General features: G+C 41.2%; 1 protein-coding gene across 4 annotated transcripts in view; it reads right to left on the bottom strand.

The window, feature by feature from the left end:
- Positions 1-20,791, bottom strand: part of KCTD15 (potassium channel tetramerization domain containing 15) — a 259,607-nt gene that overhangs the window by 196,633 nt on the left and 42,183 nt on the right. For 3 of the 4 annotated variants that reach the window (XM_033069853.1, XM_033069855.2, XM_033069854.1), the window contains exon 2: positions 18,695-18,919. In XM_033069853.1, the coding sequence (XP_032925744.1) occupies positions 18,695-18,803 (109 nt within the window). In that variant the 5' untranslated portion in view covers positions 18,804-18,919. Of the gene's footprint in view, positions 1-18,694; positions 18,920-20,791 lie in introns of those variants that run through there. The other variant, XM_042779624.1, reaches the window with a different exon arrangement.

The following is a 20,791-nucleotide window of genomic DNA, read 5'->3' as shown; positions in this document are numbered from 1 at the left end:
GCCCAGCCCAGCCCGTCTCAGCCCAGCCCAGCCCGGCCCAGCCCAGCCCGTCCCAGCCCAGCCCAGCCCGTCCCAGCCCAGCCCGCCCCGCCCCAGCCCAGCCCAGCCCAGCCCGGCCCAGCCCAGCCCGGCCCAGCCCAGCCCGTCCCAGCCCAGCCCAGCCCGTCTCAGCCCAGCCCGGCCCAGCCCAGCCCGGCCCAGCCCGGCCCAGCCCAGCCCAGCCCGTCCCAGCCCAGCGCAGCCCAGCCCAGCCGGTCCCAGCCCGTCCCAGCCCAGCGCAGCCCAGCCCAGCCGGTCCCAGCCCGGCCCAGCCCAGCCGGTCCCAGCCCGGCCCAGCCCAGCCCAGCCCAGCCCGTCCCAGCCCGTCCCAGCCCAGCCCAGCCCAGCCCGTTCCAGCGCTCCGTGCCCTTCCCGCAGCCGGGCAGCGCTGGCACAGAACTGCATCCTGCACGCTCAAATTAGCTCCGTGCCTTTTCAAACACTCACTCAGAGCAGAGGCAGCGTTCAAAAAATAAAAGTGAAAAGCTAGTTGCTGTCCGTAATTGGCGATTTTGAATTTTAAAAAGAACGTAGTGTAAAATCGTTGCTGTACGCAAAGGCTGACCCTGCTGGGCTGCATCGCCCTGCACATCTCCCGTGTACAGCAGAGCTCTGCTCTGAGCTGCCACACTGCAGCTCATCACTACACATGGCCACAGGCTCCGAATTTACAACCAGCCTGACTAAAACTGGATTACTAAATCCATAATCCTTCATCTGAATAAGTACTCTCATTTTAAAAAGTGCAGTGCTCAGTGGAGATTGTTAAGGAGGGCAAGTGCCCCAGAAAAAAGGGGTATGTATATGTAAAACTGCTGTATTTGAATGCATATTGAATTTTTTCTTTTGTGAGTTTTGTGGGGGAAAAAAACCTACACAACTTCTGAGGGACAAAATCTAGTTTGAAAGTCAGTGACATTGAAAACAAAATGCTTTTGTTTAAAAATTCCTTTTGGATAATAAATTGATTTATTTAAAGATTCAAGAATAAGTTTAGAGAACAAAAATTGACACATAAATGCCTTAAAAATCCTGGATAGCATAGCAGACAATTAACACTGTTTGCTGAAATAGTTACTCTCCACTCTTGTGCTAATCACAGCCCAGTGGTTTAAGGCACCGTATTTATACAAAAATAATTAAAATGTACATGTTCACAGAGAACTGTTGCATAGTTTTAATATTAATTTAACAAATGTAATCCCTATGAATGAGGCTTATCATTGAAATAGCATAGGACTTTTGGGGTGTTGCTAAGCAGTATTGTAATTACAGGGATTGGCTGCAAACTGCTCTTGTGAGGAGAAGCAATGGCTCATGAAAATGCATCAACCATTCACACCCTGCATATTCCCCTAGTCCCTGTAGGGTACCAGCTTCTTCCTGCGAAGATTCATCTCAATTTCTACAGAAGGAGAAAAGATTGTAAAATCAATAAAATCATTATGGTTGCAGCTAATCTATTTTAAAGAAATCCTTGTAAGCAATGTGCATTATTAACACAATGAGATGGCTCTGTGCTCACGGGATGTGCTGCCAGACAGCAACAGCACCACACAAACCCTCTGGTCTGCGAGTGTCTGACAAGTGTTTACATGTTAACATTCATTAGGAGATTCGGTCAAGCAATTCACGCTTGATTAATTGATTATCCCAGGGTGACAGTTCATTTTTTGAAATGTCTGCCAACCTGGGAAGGAGCAGGACAGTCAGACCAATGACAAAAGACATTGATGGACAAACACTGGGCTTGCTGAACAGCTGCTGGAGTGGCAGACCAGCATCTACAGAGTTTAATCAATGCCTCAAAGACATGGCAACGCTATAAAGACTGATTATTTATTTTCCGTGCATTTATGAATTGTTAATGCAATCAATACATATTAGCTTCATTTGTTGTTTGGTTAAAATGTAATATGAATTTTCCAAGTTAACGGTTGCCTTAATATCAGGTTATATACAGTGAAATTTATGGGTCCTTGCAGTTCTATGAGGTTTTATTGATGCCCAGAAAGCCAAGCATAATTTCTGACTTTGTTTATTCCAGCATTACAGAATTAGTAAGAGTAGATATTGCTGGGCTCATTGAATAAATTAATTTCCTTGGCCATGTGTGCATTTTGAATTTTCTTGAATTAAGTCAGAAAAAGTGGATGTGTCAGCACAATCTAGCAAATAACAACTGCAAAAGGATTTCAAGCTAGAGCAGTGCAAGGGAGAAGCTCTAAACCAGAGTAAATTACCCACAGACAGTACATGTGTTGGAACAGATCATCCCTTGCTTAAATGGCACTGAAGTCGATTGAATTACCTAACAGACAAGTTTGGCCCAATATTAATCTGCAGCAGATGTTTGACTAATGAATGATTTGAAAGAGTTTGAGCACATTGTGATATAATTACCTGATATTGCAGTGTAGTGCTTTCAGAGCTTGTTTTTGTCTTCTTATGCAGTAGAAACAAAAATGCAGAAGTCATAGTGTGAGTTTTCAGAATGATCACTTGGTTTTGGAGTATAAAGAAAGAAGAATCCCAAATCATGAAATTATTCCATCTTACAAGTAAAGTCAGAACTGGACTGATCTATGACCTAGCCATGGGCAGGTATTTTTTGGGCTTTGATGAGACAAGCATTCAGAGAGCTGCTGTTCTCACATCACCCACCTCTGTTCCTCTCCCTCCTCAATATCCTCCTGCCTTGCACATTCTGTACATGGGGTGACAGGGCAGGACTGTCTTTGGTGCTCTGGAGCCTTTGTCACTGGGAAGCTGCCCAGGGAAGCTGCTGCAGCTCAGCTCTTTCCTGAGAGCCCTGCCTAAAGATCTGAATTTGTTTTCCAAAAGTCAGGAGGAGTTATCACTGACTTAATTTGGAATTTCCACAACCGTTGTTGTCTTGTGAAATCCAAGATTTCTTGCATTGACCCTGAAGCTTGATGATTTCAGGAACAAGCTTTAGGAAAGCGTCTTCTCTATGCATCTCATTTTTTGAATCACACATTTCTGGGTGAATTCCTCAATTTTTGGTCTTTGTCTCTCATGGAGTTCTACCCATGCAACCATCATGGGTTGCTCTGGGTGTGACCAGGATGCCACAAACAAATTCAGGTAAAGAACAAGGAGAGCCAACACACCATGTGTCTTCTGAATGAAGTAACTGTCTGGGAGTCACAGAAAGACAATGTTATGAAGAGAAATTAAAAGACTGTGCTTCTTTGCCTACATAAAAGGAGTTCTGTAAGAAATATGAGTGCTCCTGGGTTAGGGCATAACCTGTGTGTTAGTAGTAAGAATACTGAAGAACCTTTACCTGACAGCAGTTTATTCCAGAACAGACTACCTTGCCTTCTCTTCTAAACCAGTACATACTGCTTGGTGCTAAAGACAGGATTTTTTAATGGATAGAAGGGCTGCTGATTTGAGCCAGCATGGCAATATCTTTACTCCTAATAACAGAGGCTGCTGTCATTTCAGTGACAATTAGCAGGCAAATCCTATTACAGGAGTAAGATCACCTAATCCTCAGCTCTGGTACATGCTATTCACTATGATAGCATTTTAATTATAAGACTTCTGCAGGCTACAATACTCTGTGAAAAAAAAAAAAACCCAGAAAATTCAGAAATTTTGTTAGATGACTTCACTCAAAAATGACAGGTTAGACATCTGCTATTTCAAAGTTATTACTCCAACCCTTTTAATTGGCATAACTACTTTTCTTGCCATTCAGAGTGGTAAGAGACCCAGCAAGGTCTGAAGCATCACTCTCAATTTTCCTCTTTGCTGCACTTGTAGCTTGTTTACAAAGGTAGAAAGCAAGAAAAAGATTCTTGGAGAGAGCACACCAGGTATTCCCCACTTGGTGTTTGTATCCTTTAAAACTTGTTCACTAGGTGCAGCAAAGAGAGAATCATCACAGGAGTGAATGCAGGAGCAGCTGACTGCACACTGGGGCACTGAGCCCTGGACCAGCCCAACCCTGCTCCAAGAACCTTCTCTGGGTACTGCAGCTCTCTCCATGTGGAACAGGGGGCAGTCCCTCAGCAATGAGGAGATCCAGGCTTTATTTAACAGTAGGCACTACTGCTAAATGTATTAATCCCTGTCTTAGGGTTTCTTGTTCCCTCGGGTTTTGTCTTGCTTTCTAATGGGAGGAGGGCCAACTCCACCAAATAGGAAATCAAGCCAAAACAAGGTGAGTTCAGGGAGACCTCTACTTTCTGTTTACTTGAAGAATAGAACAACTCCCATGAAGGAGGATATTAGAAGAATCTCTTTCACTCTTGCACAAGCTCTTTGGATATGTGGAGTTGCATAATGAACCTTGTGCTTTGTCCCCTGTACCTCTAACTAGATCTTCTCTAGTTAAATCTTTCTACTCCTCAGTATCTCAGGTTCTGCAATGTATTTAGCTCTAGTATAAATCTGCTAACAGAGTTACCCGTAAGAGATGGGTTGAGGTCTTTTTCTTGTTTGAAAAAATACCATTGAGCAGTCTATGTACAGACCTTGACCCTGTGAGCAGAACTCAGGGCCAAAAGCTGGGCCATCCCTTTAAGTCAGTGTAATGTTACTAGGGACTCTCCATCTCAATGCATTTTAAAATCTTTTCATTATAATTTCTGTTTCACAGGGCTAGAGTAAGTGCTGTGGCTCTCTGTTCCCATGATATTCATGCTATTTCTGGCCTTTTATTGTACTTAATAGTTCCCTGGATTAATTTAACTGTGACTTAGATTGCTGAAGGTATGTTATCTTGAGTTAGCACAAGTATCAGTTATGGCATTGAAACAAAGCAATGAGCAATCCTTTAAAAGAACATTGTTACAATTTCTCACAAAAATCTATTTATTATTTTTAGCAACCTACATTACTAATTTCCCTTATTCTTTCCCAAAACTCAGAATACACTTACTCAGTAGCTCTTTCAACTACAAGTATCAGTATTATGATTCTTTGTCATGCTTTGTATTTTGTTATCCCAAGACTCTAAATCTGTTCCTTTTCTCTTCCATGTTATCTTTAACATCTTTATAACAAAAGTGCTGCAAAAGCAATTGGAGAAAGATCATTCTGTCTGACAACATCATTCTTTGCAGTGTGGTAGATTTTGAAAAGAGGCCACCAGCTCTGCAAGATGAAGTAGCATTCGCTTCAACAAAGGAGGATAAGCATCAGAGGCATCTGGGGAAAACCTCTGATTCAAAGTGCTGCACTGTGAATATAAATTCTAACCAGTAATAAGAAAAAAGCAGAGTATCATGTTCAGTAAGCTGAGTTCAACTCTATTGAAGCAGGGGCTGCAAGAACTGATAAATTCTTGGGACACACTTGAAAGTGAGTCAAGAAAAGTTACTATTCTCTCCAACAGTCTTTGAATCAGGTTTTCTGAAGCTATTTTTAAAGTGCATGGACCTCCACCTGCTTTAGGAGCCAACATAATACTTGAGCAAATTAGCTACTTATTGTGTATGAATGGCTAGAGCAATCCAGGGAAGATCCTTGTGCCCAGTGCACCAGAAGTTTGAAAGCAGAGGTGTCACTGAACCTACTGAGACTGACCCCTGTTGCTTTAGGGCCCTCCCAGTCTAACTTTGCTACAGAAATGCCTGTAGGATTTCTGGATACTGTCCCTTCCAGTGTCACTCACTTCCATAGGGACTTGCACTGTTGTCTGAACAGAGGCATGGGGTCTGAATGGAAGTACAGCTTAAAGGTTGCATCAGCTGTAGCACAGGCTACATGCATCACTTCTGCATCACTTTTTGGGAAAGATCAATGTTGAAAAAGACTCACCATTCTGAAGCTTTGGCTATTTCCCAATATGTACAAAGATGTAGCTTTCGGTTGTTTCAGGTACAGAAAGGAATGTTAGAAGATATCTGAAAAATGCATGCTTGCAGGAGGGTTAAAATGCGGTTGCTGTGAGCAGTTGGAGTGTACCTAACATGATCTGTACACAGCACTGCTCACTGCTGGAGCCATGAATGAGCAGCATGGGGAACCACAGGGAGGGGAAGAGAGCTCTGCACCGTCAAAGACTCCTCCTCAGAAGTTCTCTGAACACTGACAAAGCAAATAGAGCTTCTGCAGAAATCTGGAGCTGGAATTTTTTCCTGTAAACTTGAGTGAGGCTGCAAAAAGGGCCATTAAGTCCAGCACATCTACTGCTAGCCATCCTTCTGCACTGGCCCAGTGAGGAAATGCAACTTCCCAGCTGGGTGGTTATTTGTATCTGGTGTGGAACACTCCTAGTACATTTTAATTCAATTTCCTTTTGGAGAGAATATAGTTCAAACCAAATGCATAGCTTTAGATGCACTCCTGGTTACTCTATCCTTTAAACTGTAGCTTCAATGTCCATTAATTCTGTGAGCTCCTAAAATGATTGGGTGGACATGCAGACCTCTTTCTATTGAGGTTTGCTAGGTGTAAGTTTACTTTTTTTCCCTTTGTTTGGACCCTTTAGTTGTCTTAAAAGCAACTCATGGACTCGAAAATGTAGAGTAGAATGGTTCCCACATATTTTGCATATCCTGACCTGGCCACCCCTTCTTGGAGGCTCCAAGCCATGGGGGTTTGGCTTCAGCTCCTCCTTATGATGGGAAAAAGTGAAATTATCAGTGAAACAACTTGTGGATTTTCCCATTTTGTCTAAAAAACCTGCTTAGCCACCTGCATGTGGGTTCTCATTTTACAGGTGCTCCACAACTAAGACACAGTCCTACAATCCAAATGCAGCTGTGCATTCAAGGAATTTTAGTTTTGTGAAACTCCTGACAAAGAATAGTTAAGCTTGCTAAATAAAAGAAATAGAGCCAGATTCATGCAACTAGGCTATAAAAACAGTCATTACATGCAACAAGTCTAATAAATGCTTTGTTTAGGGAGCAAGGTCACAGGCAGAAAGCAGAATTGCCTTTTCCCAAGATGAGCCTCTAACACCATGCATCTTCTTCAGGGAGAATGAGATGGCAAATACTTTGCTTCTATCAAGACCAGAGTTCTGTGCTTGCTTCTGGTTCTGCTGAATGACTACAAGAAGATGGTTTGCCTTGCTAATGGCAGCTGCTGTTGTAACAAAGAGGGTTTCTCTTGGAATACGAATAATTAGCCCTTCACTTGAATGTTTTAACAGCATCAGTGATTGGTTGCTAAAAGGACAGAAACACAGACACATTTAATAAATGAATATTAAAATATTCAGAATTTTTGAAATGCTGTCTCAGCAGTTCTTTGAGAAGCATATTTTATTTTAATCACATGACTATGTGTTAGTGGTGGTGTGGAAGCTGGGATCAAAGTGGCTGAATGTTGTTAAAATGCCTAAAAATCCACACACATTTCTAAACTCAGTAGGAGTCAGCATTTGACTTGCACGCCCTAATTTGAGGAATTAATCTAATTAAGATTAAATTGCAACAAGAACAGACAAAGTTCAAGGGACACAGGGATGCTCTCACTGTTTCAGGTAGGGACAGGCTGCAAGCAGCAGGTGTGGATGGGGGAGATGAAGGAGGGCAGTGTGCTGGCAGGGAGAGGGGGGCAGCTCAGTCCTGCTCCTAGGCCACCTCACAGGGGATGTTTTAAAGTCCGAGTTTCTTTCCCTACACAAAAATATAAATAACTTAAAAATACAGCAAGGCTGGCTCTGCAGAAATCTCTTCCCAAAGCCCCAATAAAGGAGGCTGGCAGATGTGTGTGCTGAGACTGCTGCTGCTGATCTGCTCAGGATCATTTAGGGCAAAAAGGAAAGTCTCCATACTTGCAAGGACTCTGCTGATGGCACTCCAAGACTGATGTGAAAGGTAAATAAAGTACATTTCAACCTTTGAAGCTGAAGGGAAAAACAGGAAAAATCCCTTGTCTGCACTGTAGGTTTCTGATTTCTAATCTGTGATTTCATGGAGAAAATAAATTGTGGGACTGAACTTCTTTTAGGAACAGTGTCCTCGGCTTATTAATTCACTTTATGTGTTGTCCAATTTGGGGGGAAGGGCTACATTTGTGTGTGGGTAGTATTATTGTAGGAAATGTCTTACTAAATTATTATCTACTGAGACATCACCTAGGAGATACTCTTTCTCTGACATGCAGCTTGATACTTCATGCAGAAAGAGGTAACTCTTCCATAGTTCATTAAATTATGTTGTGGTGAACTTATCTCCACTGGGTCGCAATTAAGAAGTGAAGCCACTGCCTTTAGAGGAAAAGGCAGAGAATAATCAGAATATACTGAATATATAATTTGATCTCTGAAATTAGCAAGAGGAAAAATATGGTGTGCAAACGTGTAGACATTAAGAATGTATTATGTTCCAAAGATTTGTATATTGAAGTATAATATAATTATATCATTCTTGTTCCTTAGAAATATTTAGTGCTTTTAAAATTCCAGGTGTTCTTTCTAAATTTGTTAACAACTGTAAGGTAACTGTAGAAAATGTACATTTTCCTTCCTGCTTCCCTTGTTTCCATTGTAGCACCCCATGAACTTCAGTCACACTGATTCTGGACCCATTGCCTATTAACATGCATTATAAAACTGCAGTAAATTTTGTTCTCACTTAATTCAAAATTTTCATTTTAATAATTTGTTTTTTCCTTTTTAGAAAATATTGAAGTACCTAGCAGAACTAGTCTCACTGTGTTTTCTGACAAAAACCCCACAAAGCTCATTCCATTAGGTAATTTCAAATGTGAAGAACAGAAAAGGCAAGTTGTCTCAGCTGATGTTTTCAGACCTCCTTGCCCACCATTCTTCTGCTGCACACATCTGTTTTTTTTCCTGTTCCTTTTCCACTTAAATAGGAGAGATATGGAAGTGATCAGGTGCTTTTTGTTCTTAACACTGTTGTTCTAATGGTTTGGTAAGGTCTGATAATTTTGTTTTTTTCCTACAAAATATAAATCATGCCAAGAAGCTTTCTGCAGGTATTGATGGCATACACCACTGGAGCACGCAGGAATGTGGCTGGTTTAACATGCAGCACTGAACACCTGCATCACCAGTGCAGAGGTGTTAAATAACACCTCACTCGGTACATTCTTCAGCAACTCAATTCCCTTCACTAGTAGAAGAATGAGCAGCTCATAAATGCAGAATAATGGGAATTTTAATTACATAATGATTTAAGGATGCCTCCTGTTTACAAGGAAATAGTGTCTCTTGAGCTGAATGAAGGGAGGGGCAGGTTGCAATTTAACAGCTCAGAGGAAAGCAGATGATTTGTTTCCACTGTTAGTATTGGCTGTCCACAGTATCCAAGTGAACTCGGTCTCTGAGGTGCTCATATTTGTTTTGAGTGTGTGAATGGTATCCCAGCTCTGTTTAAGTTCTCCACACAGTCTTTAGGATGAGTTTTAAACAATCACAGTGAACTACTGTACTACTCATTGAAGTCTCAGTGAGTACAGAATTGCTTTGCTATGGCATAAAATTCCTGGTCCCTACCTGCAGTTGGGTATATTTACTTTTGTGACCATTTGAATACACACCTTCTCATTCATATACAGTGGAATAGAGAGCAGAGTTTGTTTTCCTGTATGAGATAAGCATCATCATGTTTCCCTGAGCAGCTGCACACACAATTAGGAGGGCCCAATTAAAGCTGCATTCCATTCACACAGAGCAGCAGTGATTGCTGTGTGTAATTTCTCCCGTGGTTTGACTTAGGGGTATTAGGTTGTTCAGGACTTCATTAACAAATGAAGTCAAGTCAAATAAGTTAAGGAAAAAAATTCAGCAAGCTGGAAACTGCTATCTAGGACCTTGGCCCTTGTGCACTACCTACAGATGGAGAAAAGGAATCTCCCCTCCGATCCCTCTCAAGTAGCCACTAGGCAAGTGACCTGTTTCCCCTGTTAGGGCTTGTGCTTTCTGCCCCCCTGGCCACAATAAGGACTTGTGTGTGTCCTCTGCTTCCATATCAGCCACTCTGACTGCAGTGGGTGCAGGCCATCCAAAGACTCCTGTAAATTCAAGCCTTTCTTTGTCCCAAGCACTATGTGTGCCATCATTACAGGAAGCTCAGCACTGCCAAGTGGAAGGAGAAAGGTAAATGAATTAGAATACAAAAGGAGCAGGGCAGTGGAGCACCGGATGAAGGATGAGGAATTTCATTCACACCCTGCCTTTTTTATCTCCCAAGGCTGTTCAGTACCAATTGCTCCATAAAGGGACTTGATTCCCCCAGGCCTGTGTAACTCACACATCCTTGAGGCACAGTGGGTTTTGCTTTCATCATTTAGGGATATCCAAAGTCTGTTAACACAGATTTCTCAGCTAATGTGATACACGGAGTGAAACATCAGACATGCAGGTGAGAAAACGCGTGGTTTCCAACAAGTACAGGAACAGAAGACCCCAAAGACTCAATTTCTGTAGATTTGGATAGTGATTCTAAAGAAAAGAGGGAAGGAGCATCTCTGAATTGCCTTGATGTGCAGAAATGGCAGTACAGGAAGCGCCTGGCAGGAACATTTTGACCCTTCATCACCACACAGATCTTCTGAAGTGGCTGAGACCAAAAAGTGACAAAGATGGGACTTCATTTCACAAGAGGCAGAATATTGTGACCCTTGAGGCACTGGAGCAGAGGTAGCAGCTGAGCCCCTCAGTTGATAGGGAAGTGCTTTATTGCACTATTGCTATGAGATGGTGTCTTACAGGAGAGGGCCTATACAGAATAAGATTAAAATCAGTTAACAACCTTGTGTATACCAAGTGGTGACAGATCTCAAACCAGTCATTTATTTTCAAAAATAGATAGATCGTTTGCTTGGAGAAAATGATAAAGAGGTCCCCAAGAAGTTGATCTTGTGTAGGGCCTACACAAGATCAATTACTTTGGTTTTTTGCTCTCTTGACTGGTGCTAAAGCAGTAAACTAGCAGTTTTGATGCTGATACACAAAGAAAGCCATAATAGGGAAGAAAGCCACCTTTAATTTCAAGCTCCACTAGAATCATGAAAGGAAAATTAATGTTTACTAAATGAAAAAGGATGATATTGCTGGAGAGGGGAAGTTTTGGTTAAGCTTTTAAGGGATATTAGTAACTTTCAGAAATGGAAATATATCTTATAGAACATGTTTAAAATGGCATAAACTGCAGAAAATCCAGGAAGTATTTTAAAGTGACTTAAGCTCCTCAATGTGTTACTATGTTTTAAAAATCGTGCAAACTGAATGATAGCTGACATATGGAAGGAAGCTTTCTAGTGCAGACACATTTTCTATGGAAAATTAAATACAGTCTTACATTTAGAATAAATGTTTTGAGGTGAAATTAAAGTCTGCTGATCAATTTTTGCACATTTTTGTAATGCTTCTGCAAATTTCCAGGAGAATCTTAGATGCATCCCGGCTCATTCCCTGGGAATATACTTTCAGCAAGCTGCCATTCTGAGAGTCCTCTGACATGGTGCAGCTGAGTTTTGCCCATGACATGTTGCCAAGCACCATAAATGAATGCAGTTCGGAGATGGCAGGTTGCTTTTTATTTTGCCAGACACAACAAGGAATTGTCAGCCTCTGACAGTTTTTAAAACTAAGCTTTGAAGGAAATATCAAACCTTTAAATATTTTTTTCTTTCTTTCTTTTTTCATTTTTTTTTTTAACCAGTCAGAGAAGAAATGCTCACAGAAAGAGAGAGGATAGGGAAATTTGTGGAAGTGAAAGCTGCCCTACAGGAGTGAGTCAGCACACCACCACTCTGGTGTTATGCTGATAAATACATTTGGGATTAGGTGACATGGTCTTTATGCCATCAAATAAATGGGCAGTGGATCTGGTTCTGTCATCTGGTTCAGTGTGTGTGCACCACTGCAGTGGGATGGCAACTGCTGCTGGTGGTGCACTGGATTTGATGATAATATCACAGTTAATATGGTTTGATCTTTTGTTGTGGTATCTGAAAAATCCTTAGGTACCTTGAATCCTCTGCAGAGAATTCCCTTTATAAGAGGAAATGGAAACACTGAATGGGTGAATTGCCTGATATAACACAATACAGCACAATCTATGAGCAGTAGGGCAAGACAGGAGCAAATCACAACAGCTTTGGATCCCAGTTCCACAGCCCTAACACTTCAGTGCTGTGACTCCTGTGAAAAACTTCCTTGACAGGAATTACTTGTCAAATGAATGCTGGTTTGCAATGCTATAGCATAAGAGCTGTAATTGCTTTACTAGGCTTTAGGCTCAAGAATGTTAACAGAAACAAACAAAACAAAACCAAAAAGAAAGAAAGTAAAGGAAAAATAAAGAAAAAAAAAGGAAAAATAAAAAGGGGGAAAAAAGTAGTGCCTTCTCAGGACCATGTAATAAATAATTGCAGCATTTTTCATAAGACTGCCAAGGATATGGCATAGTTATGAAAGCAAGGAGAAGGTTGTAGGAGACAATCTCTGTATAGTACACTGGTGATAAAACAGCTTATTTGTTATTGCTTTCTGCACTCAACTACATTTCTTTCAAACAGATTTGCACTGGCAGGGTGGGCTAGGGTTTCCTTTGAAACCATCTGGCCAGTGTTTGATCCCTTAGAGCAGTAGGCTGGTGAAGTCATTGCTAGCACTTCTTTCCAATGTGAAAAACAACCAGGTTCACATTCACAGTCTAAATCCCAGCCATTTCAAGCAGTAGGAAAGGGAATATCATGCTCATAAGACCCTACTAAGTGCCTTGCTTTGGCAGACAAGGAAATGGATATTTCTCTTTTGTCCCAATAACTGCAGACCATTGTGAACCAGTCTGCAGGGAAGTTCTTTGTTTGGGGAAGTTCAGTTTAAGAAGACTCAGAGCATGTGATTGCGAAGGTTCAACCACTTTTGAGTTGGCAGAACTACCCTACACACATGACAGACGTTTCTTCTGCCTCAAAAGAGCACCAGCAAGGCACCTCACCTCTGCTCCAGTCACCAGATTCTTTGCTCATCATTTCTGCTGATACAGTCAGTTGAGAAGTAGGTTAAATGGCTTCTAGCTTATAAAGAGCAGTAAGCTGCAAATGGCAGGAAAATTACTTCTAAAGTTATACTATGCTAGTTCATTTTCAACTGTATTTATAGAAACTTTCCATTCTGGCAAACAAAGGGTGCACTGTGCACAGGGACAGCATTATGGAAATGCACAGTGAGCATGGAGATGTGCACAGGAGTGTAGTTTGTGAGTAACAAGGTGTGTTTGCTCTGAATAAGTAACTTTGAGTATGGCTGTAGTACTGCTGTTTGGTCTAAGGCTGCTTCAGTATTTGCTGCACCTCCCTTGTGCTGTCAGGGACAGCAGCATCCCTGTGCCAGCCCTTCCCCACATCTCTCCTTCCTCCCTCTTCTCCTCATCACACCCTCAGTAAAGCAGAAAATAAAGAGGATGATAGAATAATGTTAGAAACTGGTCAATAAGGTAAGATGGGAATCACTGCAAAATCTCAGTCAGATGAGTTTCAGCCTTGGTTATATTAATATTTGACTTTCAAATTCTCATACAGTCAGGGTGCAAAGCCATTCTGTGTTTTCACCCTTTAGGAGCTTTTACAATATGGATCCTTTGAGATGTATTTTCCACATTTTTTCAGCTCCCAAAAAAGCATGTGATCATATATATTCATCTTAAAAGTTCTAACTGAAAATACTTACAGGTTTGTGAATTTGGTACCCATATGGCAAAAATGGAATTTTTTTTTTCTCCCCACAGACTTATATAGAAGATTACTAATACTTTTTCTAGTTTTTATGTGGCAAAATCTCCTATTAGAAAAGTCTATGCCATTTTAAAATACCCTATCTCTTCTGACTGCAGTCCATAGAGCACAGAGTCTCAAGTACACTGTGCAGCTGTGGGGATTGTAGTACAGCTATTTACCTGGTCCCACATGGAAGCAGTGGTTCCTTTCTGGTGCTCAGGACCTCACCAACCATCTGCTGTTCGTAACCATAGCCCTGTCTCCAGCCCATGGACTGGCTGGTCTGGTGTTTGAAATCCCCTGGAGATCTGCCAGGAGATGCTGTGCCCTTTGACTCTTCTCTGAGTGTTGTTGTTGGTCCAAGTTGTTCTTTCTTGTACTGCCCAAATGCAGCTCTCACAGCCCATGTGCTCAGGGATCTCATGAACTGCTGTGGCCCTGGCCAAGACTGGGAAGGGCTCCTCAGTCCTGCTGACTCTCTCAGAAAGGGAGCACATTCTATGCTGAAGAAACCTCCTTCTACCACAGGCTGGACAGAACCCTTCTCTTTTATGGTTCTGTTGCCTTTTTCCCAACCTGAAATTAAACTCCAGACAATTTTAGCAAGGACCTAATATAAAAGAGGGTCCCCCCCCGAGCCCTAGCTGCACTTTGTCCATGAAATGTATCCCAAAGAGCTGTTCTTGGCCTTGGTTCCCAGGAAGAACCAAGACAGCACAGGGTCCCTGCACCTCCTGGCGCTTGGAGCTCTGGACATTGTTTTGTCTTTCTGCTTTGGGAAAGGCCACGGAAATAACTGGGAAAACTAGTTCCTAGTACAATAGGCTACAGAGCTACAAATACATGTGCAAAGAATACAGAGAACATATAAAAGAAAAAAGGGCAAAACCCAAACTGGCAACAGTTCCAGGACTAACACAGTGGTGGAATGTCTAAATGCTTTGTTACTGTAAAGAGTTTTTTTCTTGTTTACTATCTTGTCACAGACAGGAGATTTATGCACTAACATTAGGATGGGGATATATATATTAAATTTTTCTTGTGCACCATGTGCAAATGTGCTTGACTTAGAACAAACCCTTTAGTGCTTCTGTTTAAAAATAATGGTATGATTATTGCAGAAGGCAAGTTTTATATCATGAAATCATAGAGTTGTAAAATGGTTTGGGGTGGAAGGGAACCTTGAAAGTAATCGAGGTCCAACTCCACTGCCCTGGGCTGGGGACAGCTTTCACTAGTTCAGGTTGTTCAAAGCCTCATCCATTCTAGCCTTGAATACTTCCAGGGATGGAGCATCCACAGATTCTCAGTGCCTCACAGGGAAGAATTTCTTCCTTGCATCTGATCAAAGTTCACACTCTTTCAGTTTAAAGCCATTCCTTCTTGTCCTTTTGTCCCAATCCCTCTTCAGCTTTCTTGAAGCTGCTTTAGGCACTGGAAGGGGCTCTAAGCTCTCCCTGGAGCCTTCTCTTCTCCAGGTGAGCACCCCCAGCTCTCCCAGCCTGGCTCCAGAGGGGCTCCAGCCCTTGGAGCAGCTCCATGGTCTCCGATGGATCTCTCCAGCAGCTCCATGTCCTTGCTGTGCTGGGGACCCCAGGGCTCTGCAGGTGGGGTCTCACCTGAGCAGGGCAGAGGGGCAGAATCACCTTTCCTGACATGCTGCCAACACTGATGTCCAGCCCAGGACAGGGCTGGCTTTCTGGGTTGCCAGTGCACACTTGCAAGTCATGTTGAGCTTCTCAGCCACCAAGACCCTCAAGTCCTTTTCCTGCTCTCAATCACTCTCTGCCCAGCCTGCATTTGTGCCCTGATGCTTGTGCAGGGGGCATATACAATTATACAGGGAGAATTATTACAATAACATTATGTTCCTCTATGGGGTATGACTATCACTCCTGCCACCTCTCAGTTTTTATCCTGAGTTCCCCCTTGCAAGAACACTCATCATGCCAAAAAAACTACTCTCCTAAGTAAAGTTATTGTCTCTTTAATGACCACAGGAATATCTACTGTATTTAATATATTGCTTTGGGAAATCTGTTCTGCCCACCCCAAATGGCTGTCAGTCTTAAACATATCTACTCAGAGTGATGTATGTTATATAAATAAAACTACACAGACAGCACATTTGTCAATCAGCAAGAAAGGCCCTACACCCTCTGTCCCGGGCACATGTACTTCGTAAGCATTGGTTTCCAACAGATAAATGTAATCAAGGTTTATATGCTCACAGAAGCCAACAGGATGGGATTTTTTCACTTGAAAGATCAGAAGAAAATTGTAACTAATGTTGTGGAAAATTACTTTGATATTGCTTTCTCAGTACAGCATCACAATTAGGTAGCAATGTGAAGCACAGGGAAAGAATAAATGAATAGTAACAAATCAACACAAACAGCTACTGTCAGGAGTACTTTGCTCAGTGAAAGTAATGTAAGCATTACTTAAAGTTTTATGACTGTGGATTTTATACTGGTTTAAGTAATACATCAAGGTCTCACTGTCATGCTTGCTAGGACTGAAACAATCATGAACAATTTCCAAAACAGACAGATAAAACCGAAGTACCAAAGTATTTTTATTAATCTTGTTTCATAAGTTGTTCTATCCTAAATTAAAGATGACTGAACATACTAACAACAAAAAATGTCCTTTTGGACAATGCAAAGGCTCTTATGCTGCTTTTCAGTGGAAAATGAGTGTTACCAACTTCTTTCCAGCCCTGCTGATGAGATTCCAGCGTCTGGCAAATGTGTTTTACTACATAGGAAATACAAAAGCAAAGGCTAATCCAGTAAAGCTTTTCCAGGCAGAATCTGTTGTCCTAAGTAGCTTAATGATACGTGCATTTGTTCAATTCTCTCAAGAGAGCAATCAGGCAAGCAAATTATAGCAATATCCCATCTCCATTAGAACCAGGCCCCTTTATGGAGAAACACTCTAAGCAGAGAAAGGGAAGGATCCTGCTCAGCACACCAAAAACGTTGCCTGTGATTGACAGATTTTCACAGGAGACTGTCTAGGAAGGGAATATGCCAACCTGTTTTTTTAAATGAAATGAGTGAGTATTATTTTTCCTGTGTTCTTTAAGTCACCTAATATGTTTTAGTGATAACTGGTATCATTTTCAAAAGCAGTGGATATGAGGAGTTTCTCATTCCACTGGGAACTGAAAGCACTTAACACACATGAAAATCAGCCAAACAGAAATAAAAGTAATTGTACTGAGCACCTTTTACTCAAGGGTACAGCCTGGTTCCTATTAACACAAATAGTAATTGAATGTGAGAATTGAGGAATTGATTACACACCTTTGGCAGTAACAGCATCGTTGGCATGTTTGTGTTTTAGGTATCCACAGTGATCAAGCACATTACAGAGTGAGTTTCCCTGCCAGGGGTAGGAGCTCTGCTCAAACTTGCTTTTATTTAAATATGCTTGGGTGTCCCTCTCTCCAGTTACACCGCTGTAAAAAATCACTTTCCAGTGTACTACTGGGAAGTCAGCATTCAAGAGGTTTATGGCAGAGAATAGGTCAAGAGGAGGGACTGACAACAAAAAAAAATTGAAAAGAAATTGCGCTGATTTTGAGACCACACTAGGAAACCTTCTCTTTCAGGAGCAAAGAATTAGCTTTTCAATGTCACGTTAAACATTCTTAGATGCATTGGAGTACAGCCTGCATTTGCTGTCCATGCATCTTTCCCCCATGCCTAAACTACTGGCCAGTTTCAGTCAAATATGGCCAGTACCTCTGCTTTTAGTCTATAAACTCTTGTACATCTAAGCATACAAAAATAAATTGCAAAAGCACTGAAGGAACTAGTTAATTCCCTGCTTTGCACAACACTGAAGATTCATTACTTCTATAGTTTCAGCTGAGTGGCTGCTTTCAAAATTGGTGTGTGCAGTTGGACTTAATAAACAGCATATTAAAGTAGATTGTTTTGTGACATGGAAGCAAGCACTTAACAAACCTAGACACAGAAATTAACAGTTAATGTAATTATTTAAGAGTTCTCAGTGTTACAGCTGAGCTTCTTTAAAAATGTTAGCAATGATTTTAAATAGACACAGTTATGTTTGCTGTACAATGAAGATGTCAATGAATAAACTTTTAATGAAGCATTTGTTTAGTCAAGGGACAACTACAGCGCATATAAGAGCAAATACACAGGGACCAAACCTCAGAACACACTGGCATTACCCTGAACAAGAGTGACTGCACTGGCATTTGTCTAGGCTCTAAAGTAGCCTTCATTACAGCCATAGTCAAAGAGTAAAGGACTGGAAATAAATCAAGAGATCTTGGGTTCTTTCATACTTCTTCTGTGCCTCCCTTTAAAAAGGAACTACTATTTCAGCCCACAGTTTTCTAGTTCTCCCATCTCTGTGGCCTTTGTGGTTCTTCACAGTTTCAAGTTAGTAATGCAGGAAAATAACATACTTATGAATAATAGTTATTAAAGATTTAATTGAAGTTAAGCAATTTAAGTGAATGCATCCTACAGTATTTAAAGTTTCTGATGTGACTCATTCATACATCTCTTTTGAATCTCATGACACACTGAATACCATACACAAGTAAAGATAAATTCAGAGGTGTGCATTTCCAGGAACAGAACTTCTGATGAAATCTCTCATTTTCACATTTATACTGATATAGTTGGTATCTAAAGTTGATCTCAACTTCAGCAGAAACTTAACTCCACCCAGCTGACCCTATTCACATTGGCAAAGGTCCCTGTACAATCAATTAATTGGTTCTTGGAACTGTTTTTTCAGCAAATGCTTTTATTTGATTGGTTTTTTAAAGACATTGATAACAACTTTCAAGGTAGCCTTCATTAAGAATGACATACCTTTTTTGAGGTGTTCTCTGTGAAATATGTAAAACACGTTAAGAATATAAGTACAAAATATTGACCATGAAAGGGCAGGTGATTCAAACAGAAATAGGAATGCTAACCTGGTGTCTGCTGATGAACTATTTCTTCTGGATCCTGCAGGTGAATGAAGACAACGAGCCCAACTGCTCCAAACAGCAAGATGAAGGAGAACATACATGTCAGCCTCATAATTACTGTCCTCAGATCAATCCAGTTCTGACCCAGGAAAAGAACTGCATGCGATCTCCAGGGCACTCTTCACTCATAGTCTTCGTCCTCTCATCTGGAAGTCTGGTGGAATATGTCTACAAGAAGTAAGAAACCAAACCCCTAAAACTTAGCATAGAGGGTACTTATTTTTCCAATGCAGATTAGTAGATTTAAGTTCTCATTTAGACCAAATAACTGATTTCTTTAGTATTTCTTTTGTACAGTTAATTGCAATCATACAGTCTATATCTGTCCCATCAGTTTGTCTTTAATTTTATGTCCTTTGTTTAACAGGCAGAACAGACAATGTAGTATATAGTTAAAAATTGCAATTTTGGGAAAAAACAGTCATGCCGTGTCTGCAATTTTCAGAGAAAACCTTCCTGTAGTTTGCTTAGAATGTGTCATTTTTTATTCTTATTTCTCACTGATTGAACAATACTAAAACCATAAAGGGAGATAATTGTGGGGAACAATCATGAAAGCTGCACCTTCATGCCAAACACAGAAGCGGCAGCTGCTGCTTCACCTCTGAGAAAAACCAGTTTGTCCTCATATGATACTAACAAGTGAAACAGTGAAGGAATGGGAACCAGGGAGGAAAACTTTTAGCATGGCCACATGTCTTTATTAATTAAAGTGAGTGCTTCTGCCACAGAGCTATGCCAATCCTGCATTTTCCAGCAGCACAAGGAAAAGTGCATTCCAGCACAGGCAGTGGAACTGGTTTCCAAAACGAAACTGGATTTCTTAGTAGCAAATTATTGAATACAAGGGCTCGGCTGGAGGTCAGCAGCAGATTGCAACCACTTTGCTTTCCTCATATTTTCAACTGCAAATGTGATTTGCTCTAAAGGAAAGTTTTTGAAGCTTGTCTTCGTTTACAAAGGGGATTTTAAAAACACAAGGACTGTCTAACTAACATCAGTTTGCAGAAAGGATGGGTTGTGGAGAGATGATGATTCAAAGTAGTTATGTCAGGAAAAGTCTTTAAAGATTTATTGTTAATGCGCCTGGAATGTTTTTTGTTGGGGCAACTTGTATGCTTTTCATGGTTTCCTTAGCGAGTTTTTAATTTTCTGTAGTGTCCTGGCAATCTAAATTTCTAAAATGAATCAAAGAAGAACAAGAGGTGTGAAAGATGAAGTAATTCTGTGACTTTGACTGATAAGGTTATTAACATTATTTAGTGGCAACTCTATTCAGTGTGTAAGGCAATCAGAGCTCTAGGCCAGGAACACTGGGGGATGCTTAAATGAATATAAAGCCCTAAGTTATCTCTATGCATAAGCAAATTCAGCTTTATTCTCTGTTCAAATTATGGCAGATGGTAATTGTGTATTTTTTTTTCACCTTAAACCTTTTTCACACCTTTAAAAGTAAAACTACATGAAAATAACACTGTTTTTCAGCACTACAAAAGCCAGGTTTTCTAAGTCCTTGTGCAGGTCCATCTGTGCCCGTTGTGAATCTAGTATGGATGAACATTTGCATTTATTACATATATTTACCTTTAAATGCCAAATGCTATCTCTAAAGTACCAGGGGAGTCAGATTAGCCTTTAAAGTAACTGTGTTTCTGTTCCAAGCACTGCTGTTATGAGCAAACAGGGAACACAACCCACCCTCTTTCTGGTTCACTACAGTATTTGTTTGGCTACACAGACAGGTGTTTGGATAAATGGGCACTTCCAAACAAGTCCAGTGGTGGCAAGGCTGGTACAACACCAAATTCACATAATCATTTTATAAATCTGTCAGTCAGAGCTTTCTAAAAATTGTATTTGGTTTCAGAACATACAGGATTTCCTTTTTGCCACCTGTTTAAGCTCTCTGCATGCCCATGGGGAGGGGGAAGCTACAACAGGCACAAGGCCGGTGCCTTGCTCAAGGTTTTTCAGGAAGGCCATGATGCTGCAGGGAGCTGAAGGGGCTCCCAGCCTCACAGCCCTGGGCACTGCCCCTCC

This window comes from Catharus ustulatus, chromosome 11 (genome assembly GCF_009819885.2).
Source record: "Catharus ustulatus isolate bCatUst1 chromosome 11, bCatUst1.pri.v2, whole genome shotgun sequence".
Taxonomy (NCBI): Eukaryota; Metazoa; Chordata; class Aves; order Passeriformes; family Turdidae; genus Catharus; species Catharus ustulatus.
This window is presented reverse-complemented; position numbering and strand designations above follow the sequence as displayed.